At 42.1% G+C, this 21,170-nt stretch overlaps 1 protein-coding gene across 1 annotated transcript in view; it reads left to right on the plus strand.

The window, feature by feature from the left end:
- The first annotated feature begins 1,467 nt into the window (after positions 1–1,467).
- Positions 1,468–21,170, plus strand: part of CPNE8 (copine 8) — a 335,485-nt gene continuing 315,782 nt past the window's right edge. The window contains exon 1 of the mRNA XM_040343623.1: positions 1,468–1,708. Coding sequence (XP_040199557.1) covers positions 1,581–1,708 — 128 coding nt within the window. The 5' untranslated portion in view covers positions 1,468–1,580. The remainder of the gene's footprint in view (positions 1,709–21,170) is intronic.

The following is a 21,170-nucleotide window of genomic DNA, read 5'->3' on the forward strand; positions in this document are numbered from 1 at the left end:
TATCCATTGACACTGCCACCCCCTATTCATGCGCCCGCCCCCTTTCAGGCACATGAATTACAAAGGCAGGGGTGTTTTTTGAAGCACCTGATTAAAGCCATAGGCTCTAATGGGCTTCAAAATAGGGTGGGCTCGTGGCACAGGCATTGCGCCAGGAGCCCACCCAGGTGTTACACGAGCGAATGACTATTTACTGTTGCAACACTGATCCTCCTCCCGGCCCATCGGGAAGCGGGTCTGATACCCATCACCTGATTGGTTGAAATGACCGGCGATTCTATTGGACACCTAGGAGGAGGGGAGGAGATGCACGGCGGAAGCGAGGAGGGAGGAGGAGGAGAAGACACAGGAGATGCTGCCCGATCCCCGTCGCTGCCCGATGCCCGACGCCTAGATGGGGTAAGTGGACCGACCGGCAGACAGCAAGCGGGGGGGCTTTCAGGTGGGTGGGTTTGCCACCCCCCAAACAAAAAAACACGAGCCGCCACTGGTGATCCAATAAGGGTAGAGAGAGATGTGTGGCCAGGCCACACACAGAGCTGCGGCTCGGCTCGAGTGCCCCCACAGCAAGCTGCTTGCTGTGGGGGCATTTAACAGGAGGGAGGGGCCAGGAGTGCCAAAGAGGGACCCGAGATGAGGAGGATCCAAGGTGCTCTGTGCAAAACCACTGCACGACCAGGTAAGTATAACATGTTTGTTATTTCTCAAAAAACAAACAAAAAAAAAACAACACAACATTAGTTTTACTTTAGGTTTTGGATAGAGTGAAGATGAGGGATTAGCGCTCCTAACAGTTTTTATTGCTGTCTGTTCCCCATTAGGGAGATTCACCTTCTCTATTTGTCCTGTTTACCATTAGTACTGAAAGTGAAAGTAAAAGAAAGTCACACATGTTGGGATATCTCCAGAAAAGTAGTAGAGGGGACAGGGGAAATCTTCCAATAGGGACATTAGTTCTGGTGACCTAGGTTCCCCAAGGAATTCCCTTAATTTGCAGGGATTCCCTCTCACTTCCTGTTTGGCTATGGGACAGGAAGTGAAGGTAAATCTCCCCAATGGGACACAGATAGGGGGGAAAAAATCTGACAGGGGTTATAAACCTGCGTTAATTTCCAAGCTGAAATTAAAAAAAGTTTTACCTGTAGTTCTAATGTAAGCTAGAAATGATTGGGATGCAATGTGGTTTTATATTTTGATTATAGATACATTTTAACTGGCAGTTAACCTTTGCAGCATTGGATGAGGGGGTCACCGCAGGTTACATTCTTTCCTTGTACCATGAGTTAGTGAGCAGCTAGCCAGGACACCCGGGGGTGAGTAGACACAGCCATAGTGGAGTGATCTCCGGCCAAGTATAGGGTTGGGCTGTCAGTGATCGTGACTTTCCAGATGTGGAGGATCCAAGGCTGACAGTGTGAGCTCTGGCCCCGCCCCTTCCCCCTCCCCCCTCCCATGTGCTGTCACTGCATGCTGCATCCTCCTCTCTCCGTGCTGTCAGAGCTGTGTGCTCGCCGGAGATCGGTGCTGCTTCCTCGCCTCCCTCCTTCATCGGATCTTCCAAACCCCCCTCCGCCGCCCCCATGTTTGGACCGGATAAACTGGGCTACGAGATGGATTTCGGCTACAGGAATACGGCTTCTCTAGGGGACTTTAACCCGTTCAGCGCTAGCATCCCAGCCACCAAAGTGGAGTTAACAATCAGTTGCAGGTGAGGATCCCATCGCCTCCTATCACTGGGGAAGTTTCCTGTGCTGGCAAGTTTGTGTGGTCGGGGCTCCTAGGAGTAGACTGTGTGTGATCGGGGCTCTTAGGAGTAGATCGTGTGTGTGATCGGGGCTCTTAGGAGTAGATTGTGTGTGTGTGTGTGTGTGATCGGGACTCTTAGGAGTAGATTGTGTGTGATGGGGGGGCTCCTAGGAGTAGATTGTGTGTGATCGGGGGGGCTCCTAGGAGTAGATTGTGTGTGATCGGGACTCTTAGGAGTAGATTGTGTGTGATGGGGGGGGCTCCTAGGAGTAGATTGTGTGTGATCGGGGGGGCTCCTAGGAGTAGATTGTGTGTGATCGGGGGGCTCCTAGGAGTAGATTGTGTGTGATCGGGGGGGGGCTCCTAGGAGTAGATTGTGTGTGTGTGTGTGTGTGATCGGGACTCTTAGGAGTAGATTGTGTGTGATGGGGGGGCTCCTAGGAGTAGATTGTGAGTGATCGGGGCTCTTAGGAGTAGATTGTGTGTGATGGGGGAGGGGGGGGGCTCTTAGGAGTAGATTGTGTGTGTGATCTGCGCTCTTAGGTGTAGATTGTGTGTGATCGGGGGGGCTCCTAGGAGTAGATTGTGTGTGTGTGTGTGTGTGTGTGTGTGTGATCGGGACTCTTAGGAGTAGATTGTGTGTGATCGGGACTCTTAGGATGAGATTGTGTGTGATCGGGGCTCCTAGGATGAGATTGTGTGTGATCGGGGCTCCTAGGATGAGATTGTGTGTGATCGGGGCTCCTAGGAGTAGATTGTGTGTGATCGGGGCTCCTAGGAGTAGATTGTGTGTGATCGGGGCTCCTAGGAGTAGATTGTGTGTGTGTGTGTGTGTGATCGGGGCTCCTAGGAGTAGATTGTGTGTGATAGGGGCTCCTAGGAGTAGATTGTGTGTGTGTGTGTGTGTGTGTGATCGGGGCTCCTAGGAGTAGATTGTGTGTGTGTGTGTGTGTGTGTGTGTGTGATCGGGGCTCCTAGGAGTAGATTGTGTGTGATCTGTGACTTGGGTTGCTCATCTACTTACATTGTTACATAGTGTGGGCTAAAAGTGTCCCAGAAAGTAGTGACTTCTAGTCTGACATGTAAACATTGCAATGCTCATTATGTCCTGCACTCCTTATTCTCTGCATTGTCGGTCTAGATTGGATCTCAGCCAGTGTCTCCTTCCTGTGCATAATGTTTAGGCACTTCATCTGAAAGCTTTAATTTTTTCAAGCCAACATCCAATACATTAGAAATGTGCATGTCATTATCCTGTGATGCCATCATCTCTTTATGTAACAACAAGGAAGAAAAGTATTTCACAACTATTCAACTGTGTACTATCCCTAGAACAGATAGTTTGTAAACTGCTAAAGGAGAAGACTAGATCTTTTGATGAAGGTTTTTAATCACTGTATAGTGCACTATAACTAAAAGATAGATTAAAAAGAAAAAGGTGCCAAAAGAAAACGGATCCTTGAAGGTTTTAATCATTGTATAGTACACTATAACTAAAAGATATATTTTTAAAAAGTGGCAAAAGAGAAGAACAGATCCTTGATGACAGTTGTAATCACTATGCCTCTAATGCTGCGTACACACGACCGTTTTTCGGGATGTAAAATATGACATTTTTAATGGTCTAGAAGAAACAACTTTTTTTTTCAACCCGATCGTTAAAACGGCCTTGCCTACACACGATCGTGAAAAAAAAAATGCTCTAGCAAAGCGTGGTGATGTACAACACGTACGACGGCACTATAAAGGGGAAGTTCCATTAAGATGGCGCCACCCTTGCGGCTGCTTTTGCTGATTCCGTGTTAGTAAAAGACGATTCACGCTTTTCAGTCTGTTACAGCGCGATGAATGTGCTTACTCCATTACGAGCGCTAGTTTTACCAGAACGAGCGCTCCCGTCTCATAAGCCCACACACGACCATTTTTTACGACGTTAAAAACGAAAACGTTAAAAACGTCGTGAAAAATTAGAGCATGTTCGAAATTTTTAATGGCCATCGTGAAAAATGCTCTGGAGCCCACACACGATCGTTTTTAATGACATTAAAAAAAAACTAAATTTTTTACAACCCGAAAAACGGTTGTGTGTACATAACATAGTTCAAATAATAAAAATAATAATTTTCAAATAGAAAACAGTGTACTTATAAGATATATATATATATATATATATATATATATAGATGGATGGATGGATGGATGGATAGATGTCTCGATATAGATCTATCTATCTATCTATCTATCTACAAAAAGCTTATAAACTGAGAAGAATAGATCATCTGTGTAGGGTTGTAAGCACTGTATTGTACACTATATCTATAAGATAAAGTATATTTATAATAATAATAATAAAAAATCATATAAACAGCTGCAATAGTAAAAAAAGATAATTGATTAAGGTTTTTAATCACTACACAGTACACTATAACTATACTATATATTTATAATAAAAATAGCATATAAACAGCTACAATAGGAAAAAAAGATCCTTCGTTAAGATTTTTTAATCACTATATAGTACGCTATAAGATATATTTATAATAAAAATAGCATGTAAACAGCTACAACAGGAAAAACGTATCCTCAGAGGTTTTTAACCACACAGTGCACTATAATATACATTTATAATAAAAATAACTTCTACGCTGCTAAAAGACCAGACTAGATAGCCAGTAAAGGTTGTAATCAAGGTATAGTACACTATATAGGATGTATTTCTAATGAAAATAGCTTTTATATTGCCTCTCCCCTGTAGGTTATGAGCATTGTATAGCACCCTATACCTATAAGATCGAGCTTATAAATGGCAATAAAAGCAATAATAGATCCTCAATGAAGGTTGTAATCTCTGTGTAGTACACTATAGCTATAATATATATATATTTTTATGAAATAACTTATAAACTGTCAAATAAGGAAAAGAGCTTCTCAATGAAGGCTTTCAATCACTAGTTTCCATAGGCTGACATATGGTACAGATGATGCTTCTTTAAATCTTTATTGAAGTGTTTGTCATTGTCGGTGATTAGCTACCAGAGCATAACCTGGCTTGTATTATTTTTTTAGCTGTTTGTGTCACTTTTAACTCTATGCTGTAAATGATCAAGATTTTTCTATGTGCATGAATCTCCTCCTAGCCAGATATAAAAAGGCTTAAAGGTTTGATTTTGTATTTTATTACTTTGGAATATAATAACGTGGTGATCGCTGTGACTCACCAGATGCCATGTCAACAAGCTGCACTCAGCTGCCTGTGCCTATCAGTTGTCCCTCCCAATATACTTCCTGCTTCCCAGAATTATTAACTTTATGAAGGAACACATTTTTTTTGGTGTTGATCTATTGCACAATATTGGAAACCGTTGATGTCCTGTAAAGCACTGCAGGTTTATATAAAAAAAAAGTGATGTGCTTTGTAAATAAACCTGGAATTTGATTCAGGATGTCAAGCAAACGCCACATTTTTTTTCTACCCAACAAAGTGGAAAAGTTCATATGTGCAGCAATTCATACCAGTCAGGAGATAATTTAGTTTGATTGATCTGGGGCAGTCTAGGCAAAAGGAGCAAATGTTGTGTATGTGTGTGTGCACCACGTATACTGGTTGCTAGTAGGTTGATGTGGAATTGTTTTTTGTTTGTAAACATCCAAGACAATAGTAAAGTGATCTTTCTGTTTTCAGTTGATATGGTAAATAGGAACATGTTTTGTGTAAGCATTCACTTGGGAGGTTGTGGGAATATGAGTAACTACTGAAATTTTGTTGCAACCATTTTTCATACGTTGGCTTTACTAACCTAAATAAATGTGATGCAACACAGATTAGACATTTGCTCTTATGTGTAGTGAAGGTAATAAAAGCTGGTGTCTGATTGCTTATTGTGGGTTAGTGCATTCCACTATAGTTAGCCCCATGTTGGTAAATAACACCAACTTTAAAAAAAGACAGAATATAGTATGAAACACTTCATTAGTATCCAAATGCATCCATGGTTCATGCCATCAACCACTATATTCTACAATTTTATATTTATTTACCAACATGGGGCTGACTACATCAGCATACACTAACCCACAACAACAAAACCAGCTTCACTACACATTGGAAACCTGATGTTTAATCCGTTACCGTGGATTGCATCACATCAATTTAGGTTGGTAAAGCCAATGTGGTTAAAATGGTTGCAACATATTTCCAGTGGTTGTATGTTTTCCCAAAACCCAGTGTTGCCAACCTACCAGATTGAAATTTACTGGCACGACACCCATTTACTGGCACGACTCACAACAGTTAGTAAATTAAATTTTTAGGTGCACATTTCAGTATTTAGGCTACAAACAAGTACGCTAGGCAAATAGCAATGTGATTTAAGGTAGATATTAAGGTAAAAAAACATATTTTTGGTATTTTCGATATAATAAGGGCAAATTATTTAGTCACATCACCCCCTGCCTCCATCCCCCTCTGCCACCAACACCCCCTGCCTTCACCCCCCTCTGCGGTGCCACAATCTCCCGCTGCCTCCAATCTCCCCCTGCCTCCATCCCCCTCTGCGGTGCCACCAACAACCCCTGTCTCCATCCCCCACCCTCTGCGGTGTCACCATCCCCCTCTGAGGTGCCACCAACACCCCCTGCCTCCAATCACCCCCTGCCACTAACACCCCCTGCCTCCATCCCCCTCTGCGGTGCCACCACAGCCACCATCACCCCCTGCCTCCAATCACCCCCTGCCTCCAATCTCCATGTGCAGTTCCAAGCTGAACTGATCTCGGCTATTTTTACTGGCACATTCCCGCAACCACTGACATTTACGAACAGGGGAAAAAAGTGCCTGTTTTTACAAATTGTCCATAAAAATACGGACGGTTGGCAACACTGCCACAACCTCCCAAATGAAGAATGAATCCATATGAATGCCCATCGCTCATTTCAATTATAAGTGCGTTTTATACCAGTTTGTTTCTGTACTATCATATGAAATTATTACCATTATTTCCAAACCGATGTCTTTATTGTTAATAAAATATCTACTTATCGTATTGTAGATCTATTTTTCGATTAAAAACATAAAAGTAAATTAGCGAACAATGATAAGTCCTCCCCATGCAAGACTGTGCAAATCACTCCATCTAATCCGCCTTTGTACTCTATTGTTAAGGATGATGGATAGATACATTACTTAAATGTGTAGTCTGTTTTACAGAAATAATCAAATATATTAGCACCAAATATGTAACACTAAATGGAATGCAGAAACCATGATTAATCTGACTCCTTTCATAAACCCTGGACCAGGTGACATTTACTTCCTTCTACAATATGCTGCAGCCATATTAGTGTAAATGGAGATAAATGTTTAACTAGTAATGAGAGAGATTGTGGTATGCAAGCCACCAGTAATAGATTGTGTTATACACAGACATTGCATTACATATTGTTTTCCAGTAAAAGGCTATAAGTGTGGCATCTTAAAGCTGTCGAGGCTATTTGCTGGATCAGTAACCTACTGCCTAGCAACGCATCTCCACTTATGTGCATAAGAGTGCCCAATGCTTATGCAACAGTCAAAGTCTTTGGATAAAGAATGGGTAGTTTAAAACATTTTTTTTTTTAAGTTAAAATAAAGCATGGGGGCTCATTTCATCTGACCATGTAAAGCCCTGACTAGTTTAGTTCATGAAAATAAGAAAAGTAAATGCATATTCCTGAAGTATTACTGATAATTAACTTAATTGAAGACTTGTACCGTTAAGTCCTTGGTAGGAACTTGCTGTAACCTGGTGAATGTAAAATTGTGTTTGTTGTCATGGAATGATAAGAAGTACATGGTTTCACATTGATTCTTGTATATTTATTTTAAGCTAAAGCCTCAAGTCCTGTGGTAAAGAAACTTAGGTATTTACCTATTATTTACAAAATGTGAAGATTTGCTTATTAAAATTAAAGTTGCTGTCTCTTCTCTTCCCCCATCTCTATTTTAATAGCAGCTGTTTTTTTTTTTTTTTTTTGGGGGGGGGGGGGGGGTTGTGCCATTTTTTTGTCATTAACTGCTTAGACTTTCTCGTTCCTCACCTAGATGAGAATGATGTAATCTCAGCCCAACACCCCCACCCGCCTGCCCGCAGTCTCCTGGGATAACTTTATGCATCCCAGGAGGCTGCAGGACCAGACTACAGTGCCTTGAAAAAGTATTCACACCCCTTGAAATGTTCCACATTTTTCCATGTTACAACCAAAAATGTAAATGCATTTAACCACTTCCGGACCGCGGCATGTACATTTACGTCGGCAGAATGGCACGGACAGGCACATCAACGTACCCTGTACATGCGGCGGTTCCCGTGGCTTCAGGAGAGATCTGGGACGAGGGCGCGGCTATTCGTTTCTAGCCGACCCTTCGCGATCGCTCCCTGGAGCTGAAGAACGGGGAGAGCCGTATGTAAACATGGCTTCCCCGTGCTTCACTGTGGCGGCTGCATCGATCGAGTCATTCCTTTTTATAGGGAGACTCGATCGATGACATCAGACCTACAGTCACACCCCCCTACAGTTGTAAACACACACGAGGTGAACCCTAACTCCTACAGCGCCCCCTGTGGTTAACTCCCAAACTGCAACTGTAATTTTCACAATAAACAATGCAATTTAAATGCATTTTTTGCTGTGAAAATGACAATGGTCCCAAAAATGTGTCGAAATTGTCCGAAGTGTCCGCCATAATGTCGCAGTCACGAAAAAAATCGCTGATAGCCGCCATTAGTAGTAAAAAAAAAAAAAAAACTATCCCCTATTTTGTAAACGCTATAAATTTTGCGCAAACCAATCGATAAACGCTTATTGCGATGTAGAAGAATACGTATCGGCCTAAACGGAGGAATTTTTTTTTTTATATATGTTTTTGGGGGATATTTATTATAGCAAAAAGTAAAAAATATTGAATTTTTTTCAAAATTGTCGCTCTATTTTTGTTTATAGCGCAAAAAATAAAAAGCGCAGAGGTGATCAAATACCACCAAAAGAAAGCTCTATTTGTGGGAAAAAAAGGACGTCAATTTTGTTTGGGAGCCACGTCGCACGACCGCGCAATTGTCAGTTAAAGCGACGCAGTGCCGAATTGTAAAAACGCCTTTGGGCATTTAGCAGCATATTGATCCGGGGCTTAAGTGGTTAAGATAAAGTAAAACATCAAAATTGTCAAAACAATCTAGTCCACATGAAGGAAAAGCAATCCACTCTTCTATTTAAAAAATGTTATTTATTTTTTACAGTATAGCATAAATTCACCACTATTGCTTATGATTCACGTTATTGCCACCACCACCACCGAAGATAGATGTAAGCTTACCAGACAATTTTGACCCTCTATACATATAGAAGTAAAAAAGCACTTGTGTTTAGTATATTTAGATCACATCACCCTTCTCAATCTGTATCCGGTACAGCCCACCAGGTATGAGGAATCGAGAAACGCATTATTCCGGTTCGCACTCACATATAAATATCTCCAAATATCGGTGCATGGACTCTCAGAGGAAACATAATACGCTCCATATAGTGTGAAATCTTTTAATAAAAACGTTATCTCCTTGCCGACCGCCTCCTGCACATATACGTTGGCAGAATGGCACGTTGCTTTGAATTTGCCGCCGAGCAGGCGCGTGCACCCCTGCCGCAAGCTCCAAGACTGTGCCCGCGGGACTCTGCTGACATAAACATCCTGTTTTGTTTAAGAACTAGACTTTTGTTGTCTCTACATCAGCCTTAACAACCCTAACAGCAGTGTATATATAAGTGATGTCACAAAAGTTGTATTTTTTTCATGGAATTGCACATGTATTTGTGCTGGGAGCATGCTCGATCACATGCCCCCAGTCTCAGAGTAACGATCAGGAGCCAGTAAGACTAGGACTTGATCTAGATTAGTGTAACACCACATAGGCAAAAGAGGGGCAGTGAAAACAGGCAGTTGCTCCTCAATTTTTTTACTGCGTTCTAATTGCCAAGCAGCAAGCTAACATTGCTGATGGACATGGCTGTGCACATTGCTGCACTCACAAGCCACAAATGGCGTACAGCATGCCACTTAGGCAGTCAACTACATCTAATGCCCTTGCTTGCAGTAAGATTGCCTTTAAAAAACAGACATCCAGGAGGTGGCAAATCTTTCTCCATACCTTAGTCAGCTCTGAATGTGTACATATCACATATCACTTTCTAGAGCTGTCAAAAAAAAATAAAAGCTGCCTGTGTGAGCAAGGCTGAGAGTTTGGGGCAATATACAAGTCACAGATTTTCCATCCCTTCTAACAGTTAAGCTGAAGAGCAACCCCCAGTGGTATGAAATATTGGCACCTCAGAGGGTCATCAGGAGTGGCTGCATAATGTGTGTGTCTTGTGTCTTTTTAAGGTTCATCCAAGATATTGTTAGAAAATTCATGTAAAGTCTCTTTTGGTCTTCTGATTTTGTAACTTTTGTAAAACCCTTATTCTGATATTTATTTCTACGATTCCTATTGTCTAGATCTTCCAAGTGTCGTTGATTGTCTCTGATAGTAGAATTGTGTGCTGCAGTTTGAGTATTCAGCAGAGGAATCTCATGTTTAGAGGTTTGGGGCTCATCTTCCACTGTTTCAACATGATTGGTGAGGACCTGAAAATCCTCCATGTAGTGCTTTGATATTGGAATGACAGGTGTCGCAGGCTTTTTGGACTAGAAGATAAAATATCTTCTTTAGTACGAATGGACTAAATGGATGGATGAATGGATAAATTCCTTCAACAATATAGGTTTAGCTGCATCTGAATTAAATGCCATTGGTGGAGGAGACTGATGCTCGAGTGTTTGGGCTAGAACTGGAGTTTGCTTAGAGAGCCCCTGGGCTATGGCTGTAGCTAAGGCAACAGTGGTGTCTTTCCAGTAGTCACATCATAATTAATGAAGAGTCACACCATGGTTCCAAGTGGTGAGTGGTGGATCTCCCACAGATGGGCACTAGGCTTGGAGCAGTGTGCTGCTCTGGTTGCGAAGACAGATGCGTGGCACAGCTTGATAAGCTTGAGTCCCTTGATCTAGGTACCCTTTCAGGTTTAGCATTAATGGTTAAAAGCTGAGAGCTGGCAAGCTCCACACTGTATGGGATACCAGTTATATTTGGGGTTTAGTAGGGGGTGCTGCTGTGGCTCACCAGGTATCCCCATCTGAATCCTATCTATGGGTATCCCCATCTGAATCCTGTGGGTGTCTTATCGGTTGCTGCTGGGGGGAGAACTTGCGTGATGTTGATGAGGAGCAGGCTCTGGTGGGGAGAAGATCAATTTGGTTGACAAGGCAGGAAAGTTCCTCAACCCCAAAACTTGCGTGTCCACAAAGCAAGGTCTTTATGGACCTTGCTTTGTGCACTGGTCGTGTTGGAACAGGAAGGGGTCATCCCCAAACTGTTCCCACAAAGTTAAGTGAATGAAATTGTCCAAAATGTCTTGGTATGCTGACACTTTAAGAGTTCCCTTCACTGGAAATAAGTGGCCAAACCCAACCCCTGGAAAAACAACCCCACACCATAATCCCTCCCCCCACCAAATTATTTGGACCAGTTCACAAAGCATGTCCATAAAGACATGGATGAGCAAGTTTGGGGTGGAGGAACTTGACTGGCCTGACCTCAACCTAAAATATTACCTTTGGAATGAATTAGAGTGGAGACTGGGAGCCAGGAATTCTCGTCTAACATCAGTGTCTGACCTCACAAATGCGCTTTTGGGAGAATGGTTAAACATTCCCATAGACACACTTCTAAACCTTGTAGACAGCCTTCCCAGAAGAGTTGAAGCTGTTATAGCTGCAAAGGCTGGGCCAACTCAATATTGAACCCTACAGACTAAGGCTGGGATGGCATTAAAGTTCATGTGTGTGTAAAGGCAGGTGTCCCAATACTTTTGACAATACCGTGTATGTTTAGCTGTAGAAAACCTGGTGTTCTGAGACACTGCCAGACTAAATGCACCTAGATGCAACTGAACATCAAGGTGTGAATTACATGCTTCCAGATGCATTTAGAAATTCCAAATGCATGTGGACACATGTATTTTAATACCTGTGTGCATGTGACCTAAAAATGTGAAGGCCATTTTTAGTTAAACTTACACAAAGCCATTTTTCAAGTTTTGGTAAAAGTCGAATCACCCTTGAAACAATATCTCTATTTTTAAAATAGACCATTGAATCAAAAACGTTATAAGTGTACCTGATATATACAGTTTTTTTTTAATAAGTGTAGTGGTCAATTCACTTTTTGTGCATATTACACATGGTTAGTTTTGTTATATTTTCATTACATCTACTAATGGTAAAATCAAACCTGTCTGTATAAAAAGATGTAGACCTGCAAAAACATTTGAAAGCAGGAAACCTGTAATACTAGCATGCCTCTTTTAATGCATTCCCACCACTGCGGCCCCAGAAACCCTAAATATGCATATATCAACTTTGGGGGAAGCAAAGTTGAAAACTAGTATGCCCACCTATATTTTACTACTGGTCTCAGAGCCCACTTACCTTGTTTAAAGTTTATTTCCACTTTGGCAGCCAGATTGGGATAGCACCTTTACATGACTGTTTACCTTTGTTATTCAGTGGAAAAATCCTATAAAATACCTGACTTTCCCCTTTTATGTAATGAAAAGGAGGAGGCTGTGAAGGTATGTTTACTATAATTAACCCCGTCTGTACTGGCTGGCATATCTCACTCTCGGCTGTAAACTAGATGTGCACACTGTCTGCCTGGGTGGTCAGTTATATGTTAATGCACGTAAAAAAAAAAAAACTGCCCCAGTCTCCAAATTGCACATTACAAGTTATTCTGAACAAATACAAGTTGGTGAATTCAGAGAGTCTCATTTTTATCTGTGAAAAAATAAATGTTTGATTTGCTTGAATGTATTATTGCATATGTAACTTATCTTTTCAGAATTGCATAACCCATGAATTTAAATGGATCCACAAATTAAGTGATTCTCTGTGGATCTGAAAAATCAGCTTGTATGTATTAATGAGAATCATAAATTTGCAACTTGCCAAAAAAGATGAGACTTGCAGAGTTTGCCAGGTTCATCTATTTTACATGTTGTTTACAGGATATGAGCCAGTATAAATTGTGTTATCAGTCAATGTGTTTATTTGTGTTACTGGGAGTAGCCTTTATATAAACAGTGTGTGCTTCCTGCTCCATAGTGCTGCACAATGATTGTTCAGGGCTCCTTCTCACAGTGCAAATGTACGAGGGGGTGCTGATAAGTATTGAGTCTTACCCAGAAAAATTAAGATAGGAAGCGGTAACTGCCACACCGTTCTACATATTCCCCCCAGGAAGTCAATGCACTTGCAACATCAGTCCTGGAGCTTTTTAAGTCCTTGCAAATAAAATGTTTCCGACTGCTAGTTGCCTTCGAAACACTCCCAAATTGTTGTCACTTTTAGGTGTTTTTTTGAGATTAGGGGACAGATGATAGTCAGAAGGAGTCAGGTCGGGCAAATAATGTGGATGGGCATCACTTGAAAGCCTAAGGAGGCCAGTTTTGCCATTATTTCACCTGCAGTGTGTGACGAGGCATTGTCATGCAACAGGATGACACTTTTGAAGAGATGTCCTCAATGTTTTTCCTTTATATTTCCCCTAACTTTGTCATTAAAGCACAGTAATATGTTGCATTGATGTTTGAACCCTTTTAGGCCCCGTACACGCGGTCGTTCCAAACCGATGAGAATGGTCCGACGGACCGTTTTCATCGGTTCACCGCTGAAGTGGCCTAATGTGTGTACACACCATCGTTTTTAAAAACCGATCGGGTCAGAACGCGGTGATGTCAAACACACGACGTGCTGAATAAAACGAAGTCCAATGCTTCCAAGCATGTGTCGACTTGACTCTGAGCATGCGCGGGTTTTGAACCAATGCTTTTCTGTACTAACCATCGGTTTGGACCGCTGCCCGGTCGGGCAGCGGTCCATCGGTTCGGTTTTGAAGCATGTTTTAAAATTTTGGACCGAAGGAAAACAGACCGATGGGCTATACACACGGTCGGTTTGGACCGATGAAACTGAACCTCGGTCCATTCTCATCGGTTTTGTCCGACCGTGTGTACGGGGCCTTAGAGGTAGTCCACCAGCAGAACTCCCTTTTTATCCCAAAAAACTGTTGCCGTTTGCTTCCGTGTGCTGCACTGACTTTTGCACACGGAACATCTTTGGCCTAGGGAAACTACCGTGCTTCCATTCTTTAGACTGTTCCTTAGACTGTTCCTTTGTCTTAGGATCATAATAATAGATCCATGACTCATCACCAGTTACCAGTTTGTCCAGGAAGTCTGACCAATTTCGTACAAACTGTTCCAAAACAGCCACCGATGTCTCCACACGTTTCCCCCTTTGTTCGGTTGTCAATCTGGGAGCCACTTTGCTGCAAGCTTTCTCATTTCCAAGTTGTTGTGGATAATGGCGCCAACTCTCTCCTGTGATATTCCCAGATATGTAGCAATACTTTTGACTGATGTTCGGGGGTCCTCCTTGATCATGTCATGGATGGCTTTCACATTTGCAGGCACAGAGACAGAAACAGGCCTTCCACTCCGTTTCTCACTTACAACACTGAAATGGACAGTTTTAAAATTGACAACCCAACGTTTAACTGTTGCATACAAAGGGGCGACTGTCACCCAAAGTTTTGACATTTCATTATGGATCTGCTTCACACCTTTCCTTTGGAGAAACCGGAACTTGATTATGGTCCTTTGCTCTTCCACATTGAATTTTTCTTGAGTTGCTGCTGGGTTCACTTTGGACCTGAAAAAGAAAGAGAAGTTACCATCATAGGTAGTTGATTTATGCACCATTCAAAATAGACAAATTGGCTAGTACACCCTGCAATTTACAGCTTTCTATCTCAATTTTTTTCTGGGTAAGGCTCAATACTTGTCAGCACCCCCTCATATCGAATTAGTCAGGCTGAAAACAGTGCACTCACTATATGGTTACTTAAAGCGGATGTTCCATTACAAAAAAAAATTAAATAAAAGTCAGCAGCTACTAACACTAGCTGCTGACTTTTAATAAGGACACTTACCTGTCCTAGCTGCCAGCGATGTCGGGCCCCCGCCGAGGCCGATCCTCGATACTAGCAGCTCCAAGCGCCGCCATCCACAGTAAGGGAAACAGGCAGTGAAGCCGTACAGCTTCACTGCCCGTTTCCTACTGCGCATGCGCAAGCTTTGTGAATGGGCCGGCTGCTTTCTGGGACACACACAGTTCCCAGAATGCAGCGCGCCCCATTCACAAGAAGACACCCAGTGTAGGAGGAGGAAAATAATCCACCGGGGAGGATTAAGAGGCAGATTCGGCACTTCCGCATAGCAACAGCTATTTAGGGTAAGTAAAAAAAATTTTTTTTCATTTTTTTTATTTTTATTTTTTTTAAATATTTTTGGTGGAATATTTTTTTTCAGGTGGAACCTCCTCTTTAATAATAATAATCAATCTTTAAAGTGTTACTAAACCCAGGACCCTGCATTCACTATATCTGGTCTCCCACAGTACACAGAAAATGAAAATGCAATTATTTTAGTAATTATAAACTGCTAAATACCTTTTCTCATCAGCAGTGCATAGCAGTCTTATGACTTGTGTCTGGCGGAGCACTGGTTAAAGCTTGTAGGAGGAGTTTTCATTCTCCTCTGAATGTCCTATTAGGCTGTATGACCCCTGACCCTCTGTCTGGACAGTCCTCATTTGCCCTGTGCTGATCACATGCAAAAAGGGAGCAATACTCACCAAACTGAGCATGTGCAGAGTGTCTCTTAGGCTCTGTACTGTCAGCACATGAATTGGGGACAGTGAAAGAAGGGGAGGAGCAGAGAAGACAGGATGAAACAGTCTTTTTACACAATGCAAAGGATTAACCCCTTATATTTAACCGTGAGTATAACAAGTGTGCTTTTGCTGCATATACAGACTGATTTCACTGTTGTGGGTTTAGTAACACTTTAAGATATACAGTACAGTTCTGTATATACTGTGTGTGTGTGTGTGTGTGTGTGTGTGTGCGTGTGTGTGTTATTTTACCACCTTGTATGCTTCTTGAAAAACCCCATACATTCTTTATTTTAATTACAGTAACTTTATCATGTGCTGTAGCAGCAACATAGAGGCTTTGCCTGTCTGGCTTTTCAGTCCACAGGAGCAGTCAATAAGCACATTCCTAAGGATGTTTTACAGATGCTACAAAAATGTTATAAAATAAGAGTAAAAAAAAAATGTAATCAATGCAAAACTGTTAGTTCTCCATAATATTGTTGTTTTTCTCTGTGGAATGACACTTTTTGAAAAACTTAGATGACATGACAATAGTATCGCACTTACAAAAACGAAACATTGTCCAATATTTGTTTTCTCTTTGTTGGAAGAAAACCAACAGCATTCTTCAAAGGCTTTCTAAATAACCCAAGCGGTAATGTTCCCGAGCTCCTATATGTTTAATACTGTCCTGGCATTGCATATGCGTTTTAAGGTATTTTTTTTTTCATAGAAAATTGTGCTTATTTTGAATGTCATGATTGGATATATTTTTTTTTGTTGTTTTTTTGTATTGCTAAATGCAATATTACAATTTGCGGGTTGAGCAGAATATGCCTTTTTAACAAGAAAACAAATAAACGTTTTGCTATAGTAATTAATACACTTTTTTTTTTTTTTAACGTTCACTAAATAACCTCAGATGTTAAAATCTGACATTTTTATAACACAGACTCCCATACAGATTTTGCCAAAGTATGACTTTCTTCATCCAAACTAGGTTTGTGGTTTAAAAGTTTTTCTCTTGAATTTAAGGCACTAAATAGAAGTTCTGTTTAACGTTGGCAGGAAAAGCTGTCTTGAAATAAAATTGGGCACACTAAACACTAGGCTGAATAAACTCTTAACACATATAGTTTTAAAACCACTGAGATGCATTTGAATAGTATAGTGTAGACAGATAGAGCTGTATTGTGTGAGTAATATAAGCCTTTTACCTCCCTGATCATTTTGCAAGCATGTTTTCTCTTCTGTGGTTACTTTTTGTTATGTGTACTGATGAGCAAATAATCCATGCTATGTAGTCTGCAACTTGAAATCCTGTTCCAACAGTTAGGAAAATTACCCAGGGTAACCAATGTTGGCATTTCAGTCCATATTACCGTATTTATCGCGGTATAACGCGCTCCCGCGTATACCGCGCACCCCTAAAGTTGCCCCGAATCCTGTGGAAAAAGTTTTTTTTGTACTTGCAGTTTTGGTGTCTTGCGCGGCGTCCATCGGCGACCTCGTCGGGTCCGGCGTCCGTCTGTGGCTTCGGGTGTCCTCTTCGTCGGGTCCGGCGTCCTTCTGCAGCTTCGGGTGTCCTCTTCGTCGGGTCCGGTGTCCGTCTGCGGCTTCGCGTGTCCTCTTCGTCGGGTCCGGCGTCCTTCTGCAGCTTCGGGTGTCCTCTTCGTCGGGTCCGGTGTCCGTCTGCGGCTTCGCGTGTCCTCTTCGTCGGGTCCGGCGTCCTTCTGCGGCGTCCTCGCGTCCTCTCCGCTCGTTTCCCGCGCTGAGTTTGAATACTGCGCCGACATATAAAGAGCGCAGTACACTTGTGTATTGTCGGGCAGGCTCAGCAACTCTCGCGCTGACGTCCTGTACGTCCAGGAAGTGAGCGCGGAAGGAGCCGAGACTGCCCGACTATACCCGAGTGTACGGCACAGTATTCAAACTCGGCGCGGGAAAGCGGGTATCGGCGTATACCGCACACCCACGATTTTGCCCTGATTTTCAGGGCAAAAAAGTGCGCGGTATACGCCGATAAATACGGTACTTTTAAAGCCACCTTGTGTGATAGCTGAAGGTATCATGTGACTGGCACAATACAGTTTTTTATTGAAGTTAGTTTTAAAAGTGGAGATATAACAGTCTTCTACCTCGTGCACAATGTGTAAACAGGCGACGGGCACTGGAGATATAAAATATATAAATAATGCAGTTCTGTTTTCACTAATACATAAAGTATATTGCTTAAGTACAAGCCTTATACAAGTACCTTAAAGCCCAACTCCAGGCACATAAAAAACTAAAAAAATCCTGTGCCTGTACAGTTATGCCACGTACACACGATCGGTTCATCCGATGAAAACGGACCGATGGATTTTTTTCATCAGATATCCGATAAAGCTGACTTTCATCAGTCTTGCCTACACACCATCAGTTAAAAATCCGATCGTATCCAATGCGGTGACGTAAAACACAACGACATGCAGAAAAAAATGAAGTTCAATGCTTCCGAGCATGCGTCGACTTGATTCTGAGCATGCATGGATTTTTGACCAATGGATTTCCCCACAGACGATCGTTTTTTTCTATCGGTTTTTTAAACATCAGAACATTTTAAAACAGGTTCTATTTTTTTTCACCGATGGGGAAAAAAAACGATGGGGCCCACACACGATCGGTTCGTCCGATGAAAACGGACCATCGGACCATTTTCATCAGACGAACCGATCGTGTGTACAGGGCATAAGGGTTAATTGTTCATTTATGCCTAGGGGAACAAAAAAAAGGAGATATACTTAGCTGATCCTCCCCGCAGCTAGACTTGTCCCCCCTGAAGCAGTCTGATGTCCTGACTTTAACAGACAGAGCTGTGCTGTGTATATTTTAGAAATTGTTGGAGAGACGTAAAACTCTTTTGGGAGGACAAACAACTCCTGTTATATGTATTTAATTTGTGTATTTAGCTGTTTGCCTGGAGTTAAAGCGGGAGTTCACCCATTTGTAAAAAAAAAATTTTTCTCCCCTTAGCTTCCTGCTCGTTCGGTCTAGGGGAATCGGCTATTTGTATTAAAATATGAGCAGTACTTACCCGTTTTCGAGCTGCATCTTCTTCCGTCGCTTCCGGGTATGGGTCTTCGGGTGCGGGCGTTCCTTCTTGATTGACAGCCTTCCGAGAGGCTTCCGACGGTCGCATCCATCGCGTCACTCGTAGCCGAAAGAAGCCGAACGTCGGTGCGGCTCTATACTGCGCCTGCGCACCGACGTTCGGCTTCTTTCGGAAAATCGTGACGCGATGGATGCGACCGTCGGAAGCCTCTCGGAAGCCTGTCAATCAAGAAGGAACGCCCATTCCCGAAGCCCATACCCGGAAGCGACGGAGAGGATGCATCTCGTAAACGGGTAAGTACTGCACATATTTTAAAATAAATAGCCGATTCCCCTAGTAAAAACGAGCAGGAATCTAAGGCTAAAAAATGCCCTCTAAGGGTGAACCACCGCTTTAAGCTTTAATGAGCTCTCAGTAGGCAATAGTAATGTTCAGTAGATGCTGGATATTGAGGTATTTTTACATTTTTATTTAACATACATATTTTTTTTATATTATGTTTTAGTTTTTTTACCTAATATAAACCCAAAAAATGTAAGGTTCCTAAACTGCTATTACTACCTGTGGGTGTCTGAAAGTCAGCTCATCTTACCTTTTGGGTGCTGCAAGTGTTTTGGGATGCAAGCTATTTGCTATATAGGTAGGGTGACTTACATACTCATAACCAACCAAATAATCTACATGCAACAAGGACAGGAAATACAAATGTATGTCACTAGCTTTTTTTTATTTAAAGGGCCAAACCTGGCATATACAGTGTAAAGTCAGATTGTTGTAAGCAGAAATGTAAGGAAAGGGGGGAAAAACAGTTTAAGCCCTCATTGCTTAACGGGATTGCGGCAGCAGGGTTTCTTTATTCCTTCAGAACAAAATTGGAGGGAAAGGTTCCCATTGGTTTCTGAACAGCTGGCAGTAGGGGTAGCTGTAGCTGGGCAGTTCAGGGGGTTGCTAGCTTATTATTGGGCAGCCTCCTCAGGACTAAAAAGTGTGGGAAGCGTTCTAATTGGTCCTTGGCTGCCCGAGATGTTCAGTTGACCTCTGTATCTGGGCAGCTAAGGGGGTTTCTTTAAGGGATAAAAAGGGGGATTCAGAGCCCTAAAAGCTCAGTCGCCTCAGTAGCAGCAGCTGTGGTGCTCCCTCCCACCCTCCCTTTGTTGCAGACTTTCAACTTTATTATGTGTCTGGTGTCACCTGTAAAGGGGGACTGTTTTCTTTGTATATAAGTTAACCACTTCATTACTGGGCACTTAAACCCCCTTCCTGCCCAGACCAATTTTTCAGCTTTTAGTGCTGACGCATTTTGAATGACAATTGCGCAGTCATACAACACTGTACCCAGATTATATTTTTATCATTTTTTCCTCACAAATAGAGCTTTCTTTTGGTGGTATTTGATCATCTCTGCGATTTTTATTTTTTGCGCTATACACAAAAAAAGACAGAACATTTTGAAAAAAAAACACAATATTTTTTACTTTTTGTTATAATAATATCCCAATTCTTTTTTTTTTTTTTTTCCTCAGTTTAGGCCGATACGTATTCTTCTACATATTTTTGTTAAAAAAAAATCACAATAAGCTTATATTGACTGGTTTGCGCAAAAGTTCTAGCGCCTACAAAATAGGGGATAGATTTATGATTTTTTTTCTTTTTTCTTTTTTTTACTAGTAATGGCGGCGATCTGCGTTTTTTTTTTTTTTTTGTCAGGCCTGTGATATTGCGGCCGACATATCGGACACTTTTGACACAATTTCGGAACCATTCACATTTACACAGCGATTAGTGCTTTACAAATGCACTGATTACTGTATAAATGTGACTGTCAGGGAAGGGGTTAACACTAGGGGGTAAAGAAGGGGTTAAATGTATTACCTGGGTGTGTTCTAACTGTGTGTGGAGGGGACTGACTGGGGGAGGTGACTGATGCTGTGTCCGTATGTACAAGGGACACAGCATCGGTCTCCTCTCTCCCTGACAGGTTGTGGAGCTCTGTGTTCAGTTTGGTGCACTAAATTGGACCCCCTGAAACTTACCTTTTGCGTGCTGTCGGTCAAACCAAATTGACTACAACAACCTAAAATGTTAAGAAGCTAAAGGTGCCTGCAAAGAGATACTGGAATTGACCTTTAGGTCCTGCATTCTGCTTATGACGCTTTCCAGGTTATGGCGCTTTCCAGGTTATGGCGCTTTCCAGGTTATGGCGCTTTCCAGGTTATGGCGCTTTCCAGGTTATGGCGCTTTCCAGGTTATGGCGCTTTCCAGGTTATGGCGCTTTCCAGGTTATGGCGCTTTCCAGGTTATGGCGCTTTCCAGGTTTTGGCGCTTTCCAGGTTATGGTGATTTCTAGGGCTGTTACTGATCAACATTTTTGTGTTCGATTAATCTTTTTTTTTTTTTTAATCAATTAATCGACTTATTTCAATTAATTATAAAGCACATACAGATCCAACTACTTTTAGCTGATCTCCTTGCAGGCTGATTCCCAGT

Source organism: Rana temporaria, chromosome 3, assembly GCF_905171775.1.
Source record: "Rana temporaria chromosome 3, aRanTem1.1, whole genome shotgun sequence".
NCBI lineage: Eukaryota > Metazoa > Chordata > Amphibia > Anura > Ranidae > Rana > Rana temporaria.